Genomic DNA, 19724 nt, shown 5'->3' on the forward strand with positions numbered 1-19724 from the left:
ATGTCTTAAGTATTACAGTTAAGACAACATTTGACTCTGACGGTCGTTCAGAGACAAACAATGAATCATCGTATTTCGCTTACAATACCACATTCACGCTGAAATATATTTTAAAGTTACTCCCAGTAATCAAGACATCAAAATAAAAGTAGCAACCGATAAATGATATTTATTTTAAAGGTTTTGAAAAGAATCTGAAATCTCTTTGAGATCTTGAAAAGAAAAAGCAACCGATTCGATTCGAGAGTTGTTAAAATTTCTCAGCATCTGACGCGATATAAAAAAACTGACATAGAAAAATGCGAATTTTAAAAAATCAAGAATCAAACCGTTTTATTGGTGGTTATTTTTTAATTAATTGGTTTAATGTACTAACATTCCTCTTGGGACTTCCTGACACACCGCGCTACTTTTCGTTTGAACTCGCCGTACATCTCTCGCCACTCTTTCTGCAAAGAGAGACAACATAGTGAAAACGTGCGGGGCAGGGTGCGTGCTACTTACTGCCGCGTCGACATTCGCCGGGGATTCATCGTTCGGATCGGCTAACATTGAAATTACGGATATTAAAATAGTTTCTACTGTATGTACTGGCAGCCACCTTTCTGACGCCTTTTCGTAACCAAATTTGTCGTCTCCGGGCTCGTGCAGGATCGATATACACACGTCGCCGTTTTTATCGACTGGAAAAAAAAACGAGTCACGCTCGAGAATGGAGCGATCGTGGGGGCACTCACTGTTCGGATGCCAGATTTCTGTGACGAATTTCATCTTGGGCGGTCTTAGTGGGTACTCTTTGGGAAAATACAGGTGGCATTTGAAAAAACCTCCTTCGCTGCAAACACACGTTTTTACGAGAGAACATAACCTAGAAATGCGACCGACTTACTAGAGGGTGTCTGGGGGCCCAATTATTAATACTTCCCATCTGTAAATGTCATTGTCATCAATTAGCCCAGCAGAAAATCCCTCGACGGGGTTTTTATTTAATTCTGGAAACGAACCAAAACTTCATTATTAAAATAACACAACCTTAAGGTCATCGGTCTTGGGTTGAACAAAGACGGTTTGGGAGCGCTCAGGGCCGGGGCAGGCCGCTCAAAATCGACGGATTTCGACCGACCGCGCGGCGTTGGGCCGCCGGGGGCGGCGATTCCGCACGTTTCGGACGCGAAAATCGCTTTGTACCTCCGCAAATGTCAAATTTTTTTTGACAGTTGGGTGAAAACTGAAAATGCGAGAGTCGGGGTGCTTCCCCCCGAAGGCGGCCCCCACGCTCCGCCGCCAACCGCTGCGGGCCGGGGCGCTCCGTCCCGGGCGCGGATTTTTTAGGATTTCGCCTTTTTTGGCCCGGGCTGGCCGGGGCCGGATCGAGTTGGCGGGGTGTTTTGGGGCTGATCCCGCGCGAATGGGGCGATTTCGGGGTGGTTTGGTGTCGACGGGGAGTATCGGATTTCTTGTAATTGTGTTGGTTTTTCGTGTGCGAGAAATATTCTTTTGAGGGCTTACCTGCTAGCTGTTTTCTCAGTAGAAGGGCTGACTGTGGTTCTGACATTAATTACAAATTTAATTTTGATCTAAATTACCAAACAAACACTGTTTCAGCGAAAAGATGGCCGGTGTTACTAGCAAATAGGACCGCATTGGATCATTTGAGTCACCTAAAACATATGTTATATCCGTGAAGGTTCGTACCCGGGATTGGTCGCTCTCTGACAGGTGCTGGTCTCGGGTGGGAGATTGGAATAGTTCGTTGAAAACGCGCTTTATTCGAAACTTCGGAAGGATTTTGACAAAACGGCTTTTGACAGTGACTGCTTTGTATCAACAATATGGAATTTTGAACTTGAAGTAAACACTATTTTTTTTTTATGACAACTATCTCGTCACGAAGCGATTGGTTGATGCCCGCACGCTTCGAAATAAACAAATATTCTTCTTTAAACAAGTGAAACCCAAACTGATGCATCCAATCACCAAATATATTTGCATTCTGATTGCGCCTTTCACACTTATCAGAAGATTTAATCGCAGAACCGTATTTTATCGATAACGAAGTGTAAATTGAAAGCTGATTCAATCAATGTTATTCGTACAATAGATAGAACCTCTCGATTGTACTTTTCCAAAAATAATACGCATTTCTTGGCGAAACAGCAGACACAGGTTTAAATGGTCGCGGCAAAAAGTAAAGCGACCCCTGGTGGAAGCTTCACGAGAACAGTTCAAAATGACGCCACTTCTTTTTAGTTTTGTTAAGTACAAAACTAAAAAGAAGTTGTTTTGTCTCTCTAAAGTTGCTTAGTAAAACTACACGTCCAGAATGTTTCGTTTTTGTCCCATTCCCAAGAGCGCAGAGTTTGCGAAACTACCAGCCGTAGGTAAGTAACCTCACACACAAAATTTTACTCTGTTTCGCACATTTATTTTATTTTGTTGTGTTTTGAGATTATTTGGGGACTATTTGCACCAATTTTAGTGCTAATTGTCAAGCCGTAAGGTAGAATATTCAAAACGTTTCAAAATTGGGTCGTTCCAAAGCTTTGTATTTTATACAGGCTAATTTATAAATGACTAGTCCAATTTGGCGTGAAAAGTGAATGTAAAATTCATGGTTGCCGCTCCATATGAAAATGATCAAAATTATGCGAATAAGTGAAGACACACCGTTCACACAATTGACACTATTGACAGTTCAGGGCATATTAGAGTATGTTTGTATAGAGCGGCAAAAATTTCATGACATGGGCATGGCTTGCTTCGCCTAAAGTATTTCCAAAATAGGAAAGAAAGAAAAGCAAAGAAGAGTCCTTAATAAACAAACAGAAAACAGTAAACACATGTCAATGCGTAGTGACTTTAAAAAGCACTTTCCAGGCTCTGTCAAAATTTGTTCAGTTTTCCTTATGCGCGAATCGGCTAAATTGGCTGAATGCGAAATGTTCTTGTAAAAAGAAACCCGCAATTTTAGCTACAGAACCTAATAATTTATTTACTGTGACATTTACATTTGAAACGAATTTTTTTTCGTTACGTCACGTCTCGTGAAAAATGTCCGATATTAAATAAGTCGTTCTTGGTGCACTGTTCTCGATTTTCTTGTTATAAACGTCTCACTTAATGACATTACGTGTAGTGCAAAACGGTGTAAACTTGGCGATTACATCGCAACGATGACGGAATGGAAATTCTGAATAATTAAATACTTCTGAAATTCTGTCTTCTTTGTCCGCTTATTTACACCGCCATAAAGTAGATACAATTTATTCAATTGGTTTTTTTTTTCAAACGTCACTTGCGTTTCTCGACGACGGAAGTGCATTTTAAAGAAGTAATTATTTACGCCAAACAGTCTTGTTTCGTTATTATCACTTTGTGGAATTTTCACTTCCTTCCTGCGAGCTTAGTGTAATCTTAGTATAAATTCCTGGCTGGAAATATATTTATAATGGATTTAAAGTGTCTGTTTATATTCCGAGTGCAAATCCATAAAACTCCGTTTCATTGATCATTTGGTCGCTTCTTCTTTTTGTTAAGTTTAATTTAGGTTAGTACCTAAAAAAGGTCACAAGGGAGGACTATATTGATTATCCGGTTAATAAAGATAATAATCAGTCTATTCTGCAAAGATTGGAGGAAGCGATAGCTTCGGGCAACGTTGCAATCCTATCGGAAGCCTCTTACATGTGAAATTTTTCTTATTGGGCAGGGAAAGATATTAAATCGCAAAGTTGCTTTGAAATTTCATGTTCATCGTTTATACTGCCAGAAAAAAAACCTATACATTTAGCTCATGTCCAGTATTTTCCCCCCATTCGTCTGTTCAAAACACAATTTTTTAGATTAAAATCGTTCATTGGAGACGATTGCAAAATGGTGGAATTACCTAGAACTGCTTCCGCCTGTGGTTGGAAAATCAGAGGTGAGGTTAAGTAAATTAGTGAGAAAGAGTGAATGCAAATTGCAACATTACTAGCAAGGTTGCTAAACGAAGGTGTAAAAGTCTCAATACAAGGATACCGAAACTGCATGCGTAGTGACAAAAAAAGGTGCCCGAAATTTCGACTCAGCGATCACGGAAAAAATCAGATTCAACACGCATGAGCAAATGTGCATTTAATCACTTGTCCGGTTGGGGCCCTCGCCTACGGCTCGGACGCCCAACTTCCGTCCTCATGATTAAATGCACTACTTTGCTCACTTGTATTGAAAATAGCTATTTTTTATTTTTTACGTAGGTAGTTTCTCAAAATGCAGCACATAGAACTGTCAAAATAAGCGATTTATTTTTTTAAGTTCTTTGAAGTCGTTCCAACGACTTTGCGCCACTTCCTCTTTGCTTTTTTCGAAAATGAATTTTTTAATACGTCTTTCGTTAAAAAATGAAATGTGTAATAGTAATCATGTTTATATGATACTGCCAAGTGTTTTTTTTTTTAGTGAAACAAAAAAACTGTTGTAAGGATAGGCACTAGATTTTGGATAAAAGAAATGAGAGACCAGAAGATGCAAACAAGGAGACCGAAACGTAACAATTTGTTGTGAGCGTCTTTGAAAGCGTAATACCAACAGAATAAAAGAAATTTGTATTTAGAGAACAGGTAGAGTTAAAGTGGATAAATAAAAAAAAGAGGAAAAGGAAGACAAAGCAGGTGACCATTTCTATGACGACCTTACCAAGTTGTAATGAAAATTGAGAATGATTTAAAAAAACGGAAGTCTTGAAAGAAAAGAACAATCCAGTAGATAATGCGAGGGAAATTACGAAAGCCACTTCATTCACATCTATTCAAGGTCGTGTCGTCATTGGGCCAATAAAGAAATAAGTTACGACATACGCTTTTTTGCTCACAGCTTACTTGTTTGTTAATTTTTACGTTTCAGTTGGACCTTAGAATTATAATTGATATGACCTTGTGTATTGACCTTTAAATAAACACGCAACTGTATTAAAGAATTTTATTATCATTTATACAAATTATACACTCATCCCACGCAGTCTTACAATTGTACATAGAATTTATTATTAAATTATAAACGATCTAAACAGTGGAGCGTTTCGTACAACATAGGAATCCATCATCAGAGTACAAAGAGTGTCCTCTTTAAATCCTGTCGTTCCCGCTAAAATTATGTACAAATCGGAAATTGTCTGGAGCATTTGTGGCGACATTTCTTATTCTTTATCTAAACAGTAAAGTTCACATAGTTATTTACAATGATTCAGGTCGAGACCAATTAACAATAATCGTAATGCTTAGTAACAATAATTAAATTTATGGCGCACCCTCGCCGGGTACTATACAGGGTGTCTCAAAATTCGCGAATTCCGAATCCAGAGCGTGGTAGGGAAGGACCCAGTGGGGCTCGAAATATACTTAGAAAAAAAATTGCCCTTCCTGAAGAAGATACAGGGTGATATTGAAAGTTGTACAGATATTTTAACAACGAGCTACTGGCTTCACGTAGAACACCGAAAAAATATTTAAAAAATTCTGTCAAAAAATAAAAAAATTTGAACTACAATTTTTTAAAATTGCTTTTGGTTTTCTACGTTGTCCTACAACCATGTAGGTAAAATTTCGGCACATTTTAAAAATACACCCTGTATATCATGTTTTATAAAACGTACTCCAATGCGAAGTAACCTATACGAAATATGCTTTAAAACAAGGAAACCGCATTGGTGTACGTTTTAGAAAATATGATATACAGGGTGTATTTTTAAAATGTGCCGAAATTTTACCTACGAGGTTGTTTGACAACGTAGAAGACTAAAAGCAATTAAAACAATTTTTTAAATATTTTTTCCGAGTTCTACATGAAACCAGTAGCTCGTGGTTAAAATATCTGTACAACTTTCAATAACACCCTGTATACTTCAAAGAGTGCACCTTCAGACCAATGTGTCTTTGTGGGGGGAGTCCCGATTTGTTTTTTATTTCCATATTTGGACTACTGAAGTGATCCCCTACAACGCTCTGAATTCAGAATTCGCGAATTTTGAGCCACCCTGTATGATGGTAGTAATGCGATTTAGATATTGGGAACTGTCTACAAATTTACAATAAGTGTCCTTTTGGTCGATTTGCGCATAACCAATGTATGGTGTATCACATTTGGGGGATTTCGTTACGTCGATATGTTTACATTTCTGTGTTGTCTTCGGAATTGTCGTCGTTCTCGGGCAACTCCGGCACCGTGTATACCCCCGTGATGACCGGCCCCTCCAACACTTCGGGTATCTTCGCCGGGGTCAAGTCGTGCCCGCTGCCCAACTCCAGAGTGGGAGTGCCCGTGCTGAGCAAGGTCTCCTCCGTCAGATTCCTGTGGTAGAAGGTCGCGTTCTTGATCTGGGGGTTGAACTGTCATGAGGTCATGTTGTACGGATCGGCCGAGTTCAAGTCGTCGGTGAAGCTCGCCGAGTTCAGCTTGGGCATGGCCTTCTCCTGGTGCTTCAGCCTGTGGACGATCTCGTCGTGGACGACGTTGAAGCACATCGCCGTCAGCGCCATCCCCGACATGATGTAAATCGAGCAGAACCATATCGTGGTGTTGGAGTCGTGGTTCCTGAAGGGGTCGGTGCCCGGCACCATGTTCCCGAACCCGATCGTCGTCAGACTCATGAAGCAGAAGTAGAAGCCGTCGAGGAGCGACCAGTTTTCCAGCTTGTACAAGGCGAACGTTCCCAAGCAGATGTAGATGAACATCATGGCCAGGCAGAGAAGAATGGGGGCCAGGATGCTGAGCCCGTGCATCGACGACTTGGACTCGTTGTCGGTGCAGCTGAGGCTGTCCATTTCTTTGATGGGGCCGTCGCGCAACGGCGAGTGGAGGCTGTTGTGAATGGAGTTCGATCTGACGTAGAACGGCTCCTGGAGGGCCATCTGCTGCTGCATCTCGAGCTGTTGACGCTTCTTCTTCATCCGACGCTCCTTCTCCGCCATGCGCTTCTCGTCGTAGCAGCAGTAGCCGCAGTTGGAGCACAAGCAGCAGCAGAGGGCGCGCGAGAACACCCCTCTGGCCACGCGGCTCAAGATCGAACCGATGCTCGACAGGTACAGCAAGGTCAAGGGGATGCCCAGCATGGCGTAGCCCATGGTGACGGCCTTGCCGAGGGTGGTCCGAGGGGCTATGCTTCCGTATCCTGCAAGAAAAAAAAATTCTGTGTCAGTTTGTTGATTCTAATGGGTCTGTCACAATAGTGTTAGTGTTAGTGGTAATGTTATAATGTTAGTGGAGATGGCAATGGTGATGTTAGTAGTCCAGTGTTCACAATAATGTTAACGGAATGTTACTCTTACAGCTGGCAACGTGGTGTGAACTGTCACTGCGCCTGCGCGTGCGTGAAATTCTCGATGGTGATTGGTAGATGTTAACGAAGATGTTAAAGAACCAGACATTTTCTGGATCTCTTAACATTTCACCAATGTTCTGAAGATTAACATTCTGACTAACACTAACATTAACATTACCATTAACACTATTGTGACAGACACATAACATTGGTGTGCATTACCGGTTGCCTACATTATCTCGGTTTTGCATTTCGTTGTTGTTTTGTGAGAGAGAATTGCGAATAAACACATCTGACTTGGCTGGCTTGCATAGTTTCGCAGATATAACCTCTTATTTAAATTACTTTTTTCCTAGTTGAAATATATCGAGCCATAAAATAAAGCGTCCGGCGCATTTCGCTCTATAAACATACCATCGCCTAAAATATAACTTCGATATTTTGCCCGAATGACTAAATGAAACACTGAAACTTCCTGAAGTATTTCACTTAACGTCTCCTCAGCCAGAATTATCGCTACTTATTACCTGAGCTAGCATTAGTCGTAAAATTCTGTAATTGGATAAACAAATTTCATTAAGCAGCTAAACATTGCTTCTTGGCGCAGGTTTGACGTTTACTACCAGAATTCTGGGTCTTGCTGCAGAATATTGAATTCTCGGTTGGAAACACAATCTGACATTTTTGAACGACGGAAAAATGAAATATTTTGTTCGCAAAACGTGCTTCAGAACGAGTTATTCACTATTTCTCTCGTTAATGCTTTTACATATTTTACTTTTCTTGTTGTAATTAAAGCAATATTTTGCAGTAGTAGTTTAATAATTTCATCATTTATTTCATGCAGTAGCTGCGGTAGGCAAATTTTATTTTATCGAATTGCTTCCCAAAGGTCGTTAAATTTGTTAAACATTTTGTCTAGTTAGAATAAATTTGGGATGTGTTTTTCACGTTCTGGAAAATGTTTAGATTTTTTTGTTAGCGTTCGTACAAGGGCAAAGAGCTCTCGTTATTTTTGATTATTTTGAAATATGTCGTTTTACGTAACAACCCGATGGTTCGCGTGTTGTAAAAAGAACTGAGCAGGCGGGGGAAATTGTTAACACAATGAAAAATAAAAGTTCTGTTTTGATTGGAATTGGAATTAATTGAAAAAGAAGTGAAACGATGATAGAGACAAATTTGGTAATAAATAGCTATAGCTATTTATGCAAAGAGTTGCAAAAAAATAGCCATTTTGCTACGAGTTTCATACAAGATGTTTTCTAATTTAGTTACGAAAAGCACACATTCTAATTAAAATCCTGTTTAAATTTGCTATTTCAATAATTTTTAATACTAGTGATAATATAATGTCACTTTTTAACACTAGTGATAATATAATGTCACTTTTTTGACTAGTTATTAAATGAAGCACGTTTGACAACTAAAATGACATATCACAATGGTTACTTCTCGTAACTGAATTAGAAAAAATTGATTTTTTCTGTTAATAATTCAACATAAAGGAAACTCTTATTTTGATAATTTTGTCAATTATGAGGTCAAACTATTAAGTACATACCTACTTGGGTCTACAGTTGTACCTAATTTTATACAGTGCGTTCGTAAAGTTCGGAATAAATTCGATAAAACTGTCGTAAGTATTAATTTCTGAGAAAAATCCTTGAACAGGTTAACTTCGTTTTTAAAAAGTGCATATTGTTCAGTACTTTGCTTATGTCATCTCCTAATAATGACGTTATCAATAATTTTTTTAAATGACAACCCCCAATTTTTTCTTATTTTTCTGGTAGGTACGCCTTCGTACTAGCTAAACGATCAATGAAAAAAATTGACACCTTACATAACAATTTTTTTGAGCAAATGACAAATTTTACATAAAAAAATTTAATTTAATTTTTAATTTAAATTTTTTTTCAATAGATTTAGTTACATTGGAAGGTTTATTTTAATAGATCAAACAATTTAGAACGATTTGCGGTAGAGAATTCGCACTGAAATTGGACAAATAAGCCCTGACATTATTGAGCGCAGTGTACAAAGTGTCGGTGAGTGCCAAATAGTTGGCGGGAGGCAATTTCAACATTTGCGTTAAATTTTATTGTTAACTTGAAATGTTTGTTTGTTTTTGTTTGAGGTCAATTAAAATTTTTACATTCAAAATTAAGTTACATTTTTTAAGTAAAATTTGTTGTCATTTTCTCAAAAAAATTGTTATGTAAGGTATCAATTTTTTTCATTAGTCGTTTAAGTACTAAGAAGGTCTACCAGAAAAAGATGAAAAAAGTGAAGGTTGTCATTTAAAAAAATTATTGATGACGTCATTATTAGGAGACGACAAGCTCTCAACTTAAATAACAACATGCACTTTTTAAAAACAAACTTGACCTCTTCGAGGATTTTTCTCAGAATTTAATACTTACAATTTTATCGAATTTATTCCGAACTTTACGAACGCACTGTATAACATGTCAATAAAAAAAAATAAATTGAAACGGCGACCTTTTCATCTCCAAGCGACAAATTTCAATTCGAGGCAAAACTATTCAGTGATAATTCCTTCAATAAAAGCGCATAAAGCTTTTATAGCTACATGATTTGAGAGGGCTGTCAAATATTCACTAAAATTGATTTGTCTGGTATTTCCACAAAAATAAATGGACAACACAATTAGTTCTCTACAAAAATATGTGTAATAGTGTTACAAACAAACGACTGTCAATATAAATGTAAAAGTAAAAAATTTAGAGACAATAGTTATTTGAGTCTGAGTTTTCTTGCCGAGGCGCAGCCGAGCGAGGTGGTGGCGCACATTAAATTTTTTAGGCGACCGCACGAACTACAAAGCAAAAGACATCATTGGAAAAATTACAAATCTATTTTGTATCTACTACCTTTTTCAAATAGATAAATTTATTAATACATTAACAATTTTTTTTATAGTATCTGTTATCAGCTTGCCAACAAAACTAGAAATTTTGTATTTGCAATACAATTATATATTTACACAATTTACGGTGACAGGACAATAATTATTATCGTCATTATCGATTTCGTTGCTAACTTACTAAACAGACCAACAGATGGCGCCACGGTCAGCGCCCGAAAAAGTTACTTTTCGTCCGCTTGTGAGCACGTAAAATTACCGTTTGATGCCTAAAAAAATATTTTTATACACTTAACTTGTTTTGAAGAATTGACAAAATCATCAATTTTTACCAAAACTATTTCTATTAGTATCTAAAATTGAGTAATAAAGTTTTACTTCTAGTAGAGGAATGTGTTTTACCTTGATAGATTTTATGAATCACTTTTTTATAAATTCGTCGTCTTTTTTTTAAATAGAATAATATTGGCTAATTAATTTGTAACAAAAACCAAAATAAATTTCATATTTTCTATAGTTTACTACAATGTAATTTACGTGGCGAATAAAATGATGAAGGAATAGTGTTTTTGGAAATGTTGCAAACTTTGGTAAACTTAATTATTTATACGAAAATAATACCAAAAAAAAAGTTTGGTCTTTCTTCTATTTATTGCATTCTACAAATTAATCTAATTTTTCAATTCCTGTTAAAAAAGATTCGTTATATGTCCGCTAACTGTTAAGTAACGGCCGTGAGTAATGAGTTAATGACTAATGATTCATTATTCCTCGTATCGCAAAACTGCAACGTTGTTATGATACAACGCAATATTTATACGTCATAATAATTTTTTTAATAATGTATTTTATACGTCATAGAAAATGTATAATATTTAACTATCCTGTCATGGCTACTCACGAGGTGGTTTATTAGTTGTTACCTCCGGCCGTGAGTAATAACTCATTATTCCGCGCATCGCAAAATTGCAACATTGCTATGATACGGCGCAATATTTATACGTCATAATAATTTTTTTATCTGATAATTCACCAGTTTGTTATTATTTTTTGCAATAAAAAAGGTAACAAATGAATTTTGATAGTGAAAATAATGCAATTTATACGTCATAGAAAAAGTATCATATTCAACTCTCGTCTAATGGCTTCACTCACGAGGTAGTTCATTACCCCCGGCTGTGCGTAATAGCTCATTATTCCGCGTATCGTAAAATTGCAACGTTGCTATAATACAGGGCGATATTTATACATCATAATAATTTCTTATGTCATAATTCTCCAGTTTGTTAATATTTTTTGCAACAAAAAAAGCAACAAATGAATCTGGATAGTGAAAATAATGCAATTTATACGCAATAGAAAAAGTAGGGATTATATTCAACTGTCCTGTAATGAATGGCTTCACTCACTAGGTGACTAATAAGAATAACTCATTATTTCGCTTATCGCAAAATTGCAACGTTGCTGTGATACAGCCCAACATTTATACGTCACAATAATTTCTTATGTCATAATTCCCCAGTTTGTTATTGCTGTTTGTAATAAAAAAAAGCAACAAATGAATTTTGGTTGTTAAAATTAACGTATTTTATGTCAGAGAAAAAGTATCATATTCAACTTGCGTGTAATGACTTTCTCACGAAGTAGTTGCGGCACGAGCCGTGGGCGAGTGCTGTAAATCATCCATGGCACGCTCGTTGAATAATATACTGTAAAATAGTTCACCCAAGTTTTGTAAAAACATCACAGGCAATGTTTTTGTTTAATTTTCATTAAAAACAGACCTACACCTAACGGTTCATTGGACTTACTGAATAAATAAATACATTTTCATTTCATCAAATTCTTCAAATCTATATTTTTATTCAGTAAAATATTTGTTATTTGAAGTTTTCGCATAAAACTATTTCAGTTCAATTCATGTTTATTCCGGATTTCTGTCACACTAGTTAGAATAAAAATGTTTGGTGATAAAGCGGTCACCTCTGCTGTTTGGGCATAATACAAAAACATCTCCACCAAACTGGACATGACATCGTTCAAATTATCACTTTGACGAGACCAACATGTGAAAATTAATTACCATAGAACTATGGTGCACCCGCTTTACACAGATATCCTCGGCGAGTCCATTTACATTATGACAGTTTCCTCTATGATGAATAGTTTTTAATGTGCACAATCCAGAATCGTTCCCTTAAATTTTCCTACATTCTCCTTATGGAAACTACATTTCTGCACTTTCAAATTATCTTGAATAATTTGTGTTGTTGGAGCAACAACTTTTTCATTGTTCGGTCTTAAACTGCACCTAATGCTTCTCGAAATTATTGTCAGACACCCCGTACAAGTAGTTCTGAAAGGGTCGTAAAACCCCCGGAACTTTCGCAATATAATTCCGTTCGTTATCTCCAATAACTTGCAGGATTCAAATGTTGACCTCCTAATTTAAAAGTCCGTATCCATTTTTGTCCGTAATGGATTCTAAAGTGTCTCCGGAGAATTTTCACGATTTCAAGGCATTATATAAATTCACAATGAGAAAACTTCTTTTTGTAGCTCGGCCGATCTAATTTAAATCCTATTAACTTCTTTTATACACTTATCCATCCAATCGAGTTTCCAAGCGAGTTTTCCGGAATTGAAGACAATCATTAATACCGCAGACCGATATCTGTTTATTCAGAACATTCGTTCTCGGGAATGTGTGTCACGTCCCCAAATACAAAACGGGAAGGGAAAAACAAACGCGGCAAGGATGCGACACGAATTTAGCGGAAACGGAATTTACTCAGCAATTAGTTTAATCGGGCAATTTAATATTTGAAACTACGTGTAAGGGTGCAAATTTTAATAACTTTATTCGGGGGGCGGAGAGATAAAATGTATTGGTGGTTCGGGTCGTAATTGTATGTAAATGAAAATTCAGCAGTGCCAGCGTAATTGGACTATTCCAGTTTTCTGAAAATCATTTTAAATGGAAACGGGATTCAATGTGAGTTTTCTGTTCTATACTGCTGAGGGAATCTCATCCAGAAATGTACCGAGCCGGGCTAATAAAATGTACCAATTTACGAATGTCGGGGCAATTTCAAAGGCTTAAAGTAAGTTTCAATTTTAGTTGGGAGTTCATGAAACTATCGCGTTGCTGCACAAAGCGATCCGGTTAGAATTACGCGATAAAATCGGGGGTGCATTTGCTGAATTACTTGTTTACACACCATGAGGGAATGTTAAGTTCTTCGACCCTACAAAGTGGAGAAAATGTAAAAATTCTTTTCACGTTACTACAGTCGACGCGGTGGCCCGATGGAATAATAAACTGGCGTGATCATCGGGGGATGGACGTCGCTACTAACTATCACGTGAACACCTCGTGACTGCCCCACTGGTTCGCCGCGCCAACTATAGGATCTAAATTCATTGGGACAAAAAAATGGATACAAAATGAAGGAAAGTCGAATGAGAAAAAGAGAAACGAGCTAAACTGAAATGCACTTTTGGATGAAACGGTGAAAATTTATTTTACAAAAAGAAAATCAAAAAAGTGTTTCCGAACATCAATTTTTTTTTATTCTGTTTTGACCAGGTGAAAATGAATGGAAGCGACAAGTAGGAAAGGGAGAAGAAAAGAAATGATAACAGAGAAACTAAAAAAGAGAAATTCCAAAGTGAAAATATGAGGGAGTAAGGAAGAAAATCAATTTCTTTTATGCAACTGCTTGATTTCTATTAGTTGGAGAAAAGATTTGTGCCATCTAAAATTGTTGGAACTGTTTATCTGTAAAAACTACAGAGCTTTCAAAAATGTGTGGTGGGCGTGGCTTGGTCAGCTGTCAAACCGTAGATATCCGTCATGAACAGGCAGTAGTGTGAATTATTTCTTTTGGAGAGACAGTTCTTTTTAGAACCGACCAACCAGGGTTCTCCTCGTTTTCTTAGTGCTACGTGATGGATGATTCAATGTACCAAAGTGAGGTTATGTATCTCAAAGAAATATCAAAAGATACCAACCAGTAGACGACCTGCATTTGTAAAATAGAAGGCCTGCTTATCTACAAACTTTCTGAACGCTCGTTATAGAAGGTGATCAAAAAGAAAACAAATCAGAGCAAGCGTTGCAAATTAAATTATCGGTCATGTCGTAGCGGAACTCTATGCAAATAAGCGTTCAATTATAGGAACGGAATATGGAATTATAATTGTGCATTTTATTATCATTATCTGATAATGGAGATCGCGACGCCACTGGTAAGCAGATTTTGCATTGAAATGTCAAAGAAACGTCAACGATGTGCTATTGTTAACCTAAAAAACCACTTTTTTGGCAAAGTAATGTTTTGTTTTCTCGAGATACTTATTCAGTTGAGAAATTTAGCAAAAGAATCCGGGGAAGCACCCCCTAACAAGAATTTACTCCGTGTCTTGTTTGTTTCCTTCATTATTCTTATTCTAAATTATTGGAATTACGATCTTGCCGTAAACTCCATTAGAATTATTCATTATTTGACGTTCAATTTTAAAAGCTCCCCTTCGTTCTTAATGGAATCGCGAATCCGACCTAATGAAAATGTGATATCTGCATTAAGTAATACGATAAAATACAACAGAACAATACGTTTTAATATAACATGATAAGATAATTATTTACGGTTGGTTGTACCTCCTGACCTAATTAAATTCCTGGAGCTTCCTGAAACCTTCCAGGTAAAAATTTCCAGAACACAATTCACAACACAGCTATAATCGCTGTATAACAGGTAATCTGTGTTAATATTCCACTATTGTCACTTATGAATATTAATGCATAGGAGAGCTTTTAGGATAGAGCTTTGAAATGTTGAAGTGGTGGAAGCAATTTTAATAGGCCTAATACGTACGCCTTAATGTTATACATTTCTGGTTTACTCCAGCGAAAATTCGAATATCGTTCGCGATATTTAATCAAAGCTAACTAAATTAAATTTACCTCGCTCGGATGCAGTTCTTATTGCAGGCAAATTAAAATTTTATTAAAATAGAGCAAGGTAAACTCAACCTTTACATTTTAATTAAAACGAACTGATAAATTAACTATTGAAGAAGACAGCTCCGGATTTTCTTTGATACCCCCTAATTGCTTCCCATGCTCTCGATATGCGTCTCCCGGCTTTTAATTTTTTTAAATGGAGTGTTTGTTACCTCTTCCTGAAACGATTTCCCTTCGTTTTGTTGGCCAATTAGACGTCCGACGTTGCGTTCGTTCATTTTGAGATGGCGTGCCCTTAACCTACGTCCGCTGCAGCTTACCGCCCCCACGTGTCGTGAATAATGTCTTAATATACGTTGCCCCCTTTGTTCCGCATTTGCGTTAATAACGCGTACAGGGTATTTTATTATGCCGACGTTTTACTACAAGCGCGTACGAGGAATAGGTATTTTGAAATAAACACAAGTTTTTGACAGTTCCTTTCCCCCAGTTTAAACGATGAGGTGCACGTTCTCAAACTAAACCGAAAGTAAACATATTGTACCTGTCAGTTTTGTTTTACAATTTTTTTCAGGGAGCAGCGGAGCAAGAAACAGGGGTCTTGGCTCACTGAAAAGATGGCAATTGAATCACTAGTGAGGAAATAATATTTTCTCACTAGTGAGCAAAGTGAATGTTTTGCGAGTTTATCAACAAATATGTTGTACTGAAATTTTTTAAAATCTGGTTTTAATATCTGAATATTCATAAATCATAACTAAAGCTTGTCTTATTTTTCAGTTTTTAACCTGTTATTTATAATTCAATTGACGAAAAAACGTGAAACTGCTTGGGGTAAACTTCTCATTCGTGCTAAATGCATTAGGTATCACTGATTCGTACCGTTGGGGTCCTCGCCTTCGGCTCAGACGCCCAACTTCCGTACTCGTGATTAAATGCACTACTTTGCTCACTTGTATTGAAAATAGCTATTGTTCGATACCTCTCAAGAAAGTGAGTCTGTATCTATTTCTCTTTCACTTTCGCTCATCGTTTTTCGCTCACTGTCTTTCACTCAGCTCCGCTTCGTGGACGAACACGCAATTCGCGTGAACGAAAGCTTTGCCTTCCTCACTCTTACTGTAAATAAATAATGATTCTTTGTTAAGAATTATACAAGCGTCAACCTTCCCGTTTGGGGGTTTGGTTCGCGACCGGAAACGATTTTGCATGCGCTCGGGAAAAAAAAGAAAAAAGTTGCATTACCAGCGAGTCGCTTTGGAGCAATCCCCGAAGGCTAATTTTAAAGCGAGCTCTAATTGCGAACCGCTGTGTAGTCGATTAATTGTCCGACAACACAATTTTTAAGGAAATATTACACCAATAAAAGAAATTATTTTGTGTAAATAAATTCGCCCTCTCACTATAATTCGCCGGAGAGGTTCGGAGTGAATTATTTCATAATGGAATTTCGAGTAACACAAGAGAAACTCGAGATCTATAGACAGGTAAATACAATTACACGAGCTTAGAATATTGTGTAAAGTTTCGCTAAAATAAATAAAGCTACATTATTATTATGTGGATTTGAAATTAATACTATTCCTGGGACTAAATCTTATGTAAAGCCTTCGCGTATTGATTGGAAGAGACACTCTTACTTACTCAAGAATAATTGTAAAATGATCTTGGAACGATAGCGTTAAAGCTGAGCTTTCACTACAGACTGATATATTAATTGTTATCACAGACCTACGTCACAGCTTTCAAAGTTCTGACGTGGATCAGATATTGTGAATTTTAAGTAAACACTTTATTGATAAATTCGTTTTAAATTTCAAACAACAGATCTAAAAACAATTCTAATTTTGACTTTTGGATCGTTTAAAATAGATTTATTACATATCTAAAATCCCTATAAAGTTTACGCAACATGTGTGCAAAGTACTACTTTTTGTACCAGTGGGAAATTTATACACACGAGAGCAGCGAATGTTGTAATCCAACGAATAAAAAAGTGCTTTCTACATGAGTTGCGTAATAATTTTTTACAACATCGTGATCTCTCTAACAGTAATAAATAATACTTCAAAATATTAATTGGTTTCTACTTGTTTGTTTTTACTGTTTCTTTGTAAGCAACGTCATAATTTAATTTAATTGTTTATAATATAAATTCCTTTCCACACTAGTGTGAAAAGAAAAGTTGTTTTCGTACTAGTGCGTTAAAGTGACGCTTTTCCAACTGAAATGACAATCGAAAAGTATGATTTTTGATCATGAATGAGAATGTTTTTTGTATGTTTGAAAATCAGTTAAAGTAGTTTTTTTATGGTCTAAAATCTAAACAAACCACAAATTTAGATATTCATGTAGTTTTTTTTTTGTTTGTTTAATAAAGAAAAAATAATAATGACAATATGTTGTGTGAACACACTTCGACGTGGCTGATAAATAAATCCGGCCTCGATGCTGTGCCTCCTTTTATATTTTCGCCTCGTAATTACTGAAACTACATCAATTAAAAAATAGTTTCATTTTTATTTTTTAGCTTATGAAGACGGTAAAGTTGAAATCTTGCATCTCTTTTATTTAATACGTTTTTGAACATTTTTTTTTTAATAACATTGAGTAATTTGCAGGCTTCTAGATGACTTTATAGTTTCATTTTATTTTTTTCGTTCAAATAAAAAATAGTTTTGTGTAGTTTTGAGCAAGTGTGAAATCTTCCTCTTTTAATTTTATTTATAAAAGACATCACCCATCTATTTCCTACCTTTGCATAAATATTTTGCGGCAAAAATTTTAATGGAGCTTTCTCGATTGATCTCTTTGAGACAACTCCGTTGTTTTGTTTGCAAAATATTTGCAAAAACGCCATTTTCGCCCCGTTTAGGATACTTTTTTTCCCTAACGAATCAAATATGCCAGTTTCACGCTTGAAGAAATTCTCGGTGTTTAATGTGTAGCGTTTCTTTAGCCCCAAAGGTCAGCCGAATTTATATTAAATAATTCCAGAAAAACCGTTAAGACCTGCTGATGCCGCCATATAAATGCAACAGTTTTCTCATCGCCCCGGCAAAGAACACAACGTCAAATGGCGATATCCCAGCGGATTTGGCGGCAAGAACGGGGGCGGCGTGTACGACCGAAATTGCAGCCGTTTCAGGAATTTTGCGGTATTCACAAAAAGCCCTAACCCCGCAAGAAACAAAAGACACTTTTGCGCGGCTCGATAAGCTCATCCGCTTGTTCGACATAATTGTTTTACGGTTTAGCATAATTCCGTTTTTATTTGTTATTACCGAAGGATTTCCGCTTTTTCTGTCTTGTTTACACTGTTAATATTATTGTTTTCTTTGCATTGTTGATTCTTTCTCTGCGCGGCAGTGAAACAATGGCTCCCCCTGGCGGCCCGCAGGCATAAAGAAAATATTTACGTAATTTTTGACAAAGTTTAAACTGGCAGATCCTTTTTTCATCGTCTGAGGTGGAAAAACGCGGTCGCTTTGTCCCGTGGACTTGTTACAATAACAGTAACGAGCCGAGGAGCACAGGAAAGAAGAAAACACAAAGAAGAAGAAGAAACAAAATCAGTACCGCCGCGGAAAATCGCCCCCAGCCGACTGCGACAGATAAACTGACAATTACCATCGATATTCTCAGATCCAGACAGCCATGATTGGAGCGGAATGGAAACGAGCTTGATGCGGATCGTGGAAGGCGACGAGAAACAATCGGGACCTCGTTTCCGGAACGCCCCATACCGGAAACTCCACCATGGAGCTTTTTCGATTATTGCATCATAACATTCATTTTATTGTGACGAGGGGTGGGATTAAATTAAATTCATTTCTGAGCCGTTCATTTCGATAGAGTGGATGATTAAATTTTAAATTATTATTAAGATGCAAATAGCAGCAGCGCCGTGAGCATCTCGTTTACGAGCGTTTTAATGACGTGCCAGTTTTTCGTCCGACAGTCGCCAGCGCGGCTGCTGTCACGTGGTCATTTGTTTATTTTTTTCAAATAACAATCTCTTGAAACTTTGTACGAGCCGTAAACTGCATTTACGACCGCACCGAAACGTCATAAATCCGTAATTAGTCCGTTACGTATCATTAACAAAGCAAACTCAAGTAGGAAAATCTAATATCGTGCATTAAAATGGAAGCGAGAGGGTCGAAATGATGTTGCAAGTGTGCCTCGAGCCGTCACAACATTTTCGGGGCATTTGCAACCACATTTGCACGAGTGTGACAGCCGTCAGTTGTGGAAGAACCCACCATTTTGCATATCATAAAAAGTGGGTGCCAGACAGAGGTGGCGGAAAATTATGCAAACAGAAAAATACACTTAAATGTGAAAAATTGATTGGATGTACTGGCGCTACTAATATTGGCGTCATGAAAATGTCATACTCCCGGCGCCAGTAATCTTTGCACGTGGTGACTTTCATAATTTTGATGATAAACTTGAGTTTAACTGCTGAAATACAAACTGGCGCCACTAATACTGGCGCCATGAAAATGGCGTACTGCTGGCGCCAGTAATCTTTGCACGAGGTGACTTGAATTTTTACGATAAAC

General features: G+C 37.1%; 2 protein-coding genes across 11 annotated transcripts in view; both read right to left on the reverse strand.

Moving 5' to 3' along the window:
• Positions 1-153: 153 nt before the first annotated feature.
• On the reverse strand, positions 154-1889 carry LOC138128786 (ubiquitin-conjugating enzyme E2 G1). Of its 2 annotated transcripts, XM_069045000.1 has the most exons (6): positions 1718-1889; positions 1510-1661; positions 890-992; positions 738-835; positions 505-683; positions 154-449 (listed from the first exon to the last, which is right to left on the reverse strand). In XM_069045000.1, exons 2-6 carry the CDS (start codon positions 1553-1555, stop codon positions 372-374), a joined length of 504 nt encoding a protein of 167 aa, XP_068901101.1. In that variant the 5' UTR covers positions 1556-1661; positions 1718-1889; the 3' UTR covers positions 154-371. The 2 variants fall into 2 exon arrangements, with proteins under 2 accessions (XP_068901101.1, XP_068901100.1); XM_069044999.1 differs by having other exon boundaries at positions 1510-1889.
• A 3056-nt stretch (positions 1890-4945) lies between these two features.
• LOC138128776 (TWiK family of potassium channels protein 7-like) overlaps positions 4946-19724 on the reverse strand; it is a 261082-nt gene continuing 246303 nt past the window's right edge. For all 9 annotated transcript variants that reach the window (XM_069044979.1, XM_069044984.1, XM_069044978.1 and 6 more), the window contains one exon: positions 4946-7147. In XM_069044979.1, coding sequence (XP_068901080.1) covers positions 6369-7147 — 779 coding nt within the window. In that variant the 3' untranslated portion in view covers positions 4946-6368. The remainder of the gene's footprint in view (positions 7148-19724) is intronic.

This window comes from Tenebrio molitor, chromosome 4 (assembly GCF_963966145.1).
Source record: "Tenebrio molitor chromosome 4, icTenMoli1.1, whole genome shotgun sequence".
Classification (NCBI taxonomy): Eukaryota; Metazoa; Arthropoda; class Insecta; order Coleoptera; family Tenebrionidae; genus Tenebrio; species Tenebrio molitor.

What these genes read in the sequence shown, in the direction of transcription:
- LOC138128786 (XM_069045000.1), bottom strand. Translation starts at nt 1,555, where the DNA reads ATGTCAGAACCACAGTCAGCCCTTCTACTGAGAAAACAGCTAGCAG. An exon ending in ACTGAGAAAACAGCTAGCAG is followed by an intron (nt 993 to 1,509) that starts GTAAGCCCTCAA and finishes GTTCGTTTCCAG; the next exon opens with AATTAAATAAAAACCCCGTC. An exon ending in CGGCGAATGTCGACGCGGCA is followed by an intron (nt 450 to 504) that starts GTAAGTAGCACG and finishes CTCTCTTTGCAG; the next exon opens with AAAGAGTGGCGAGAGATGTA.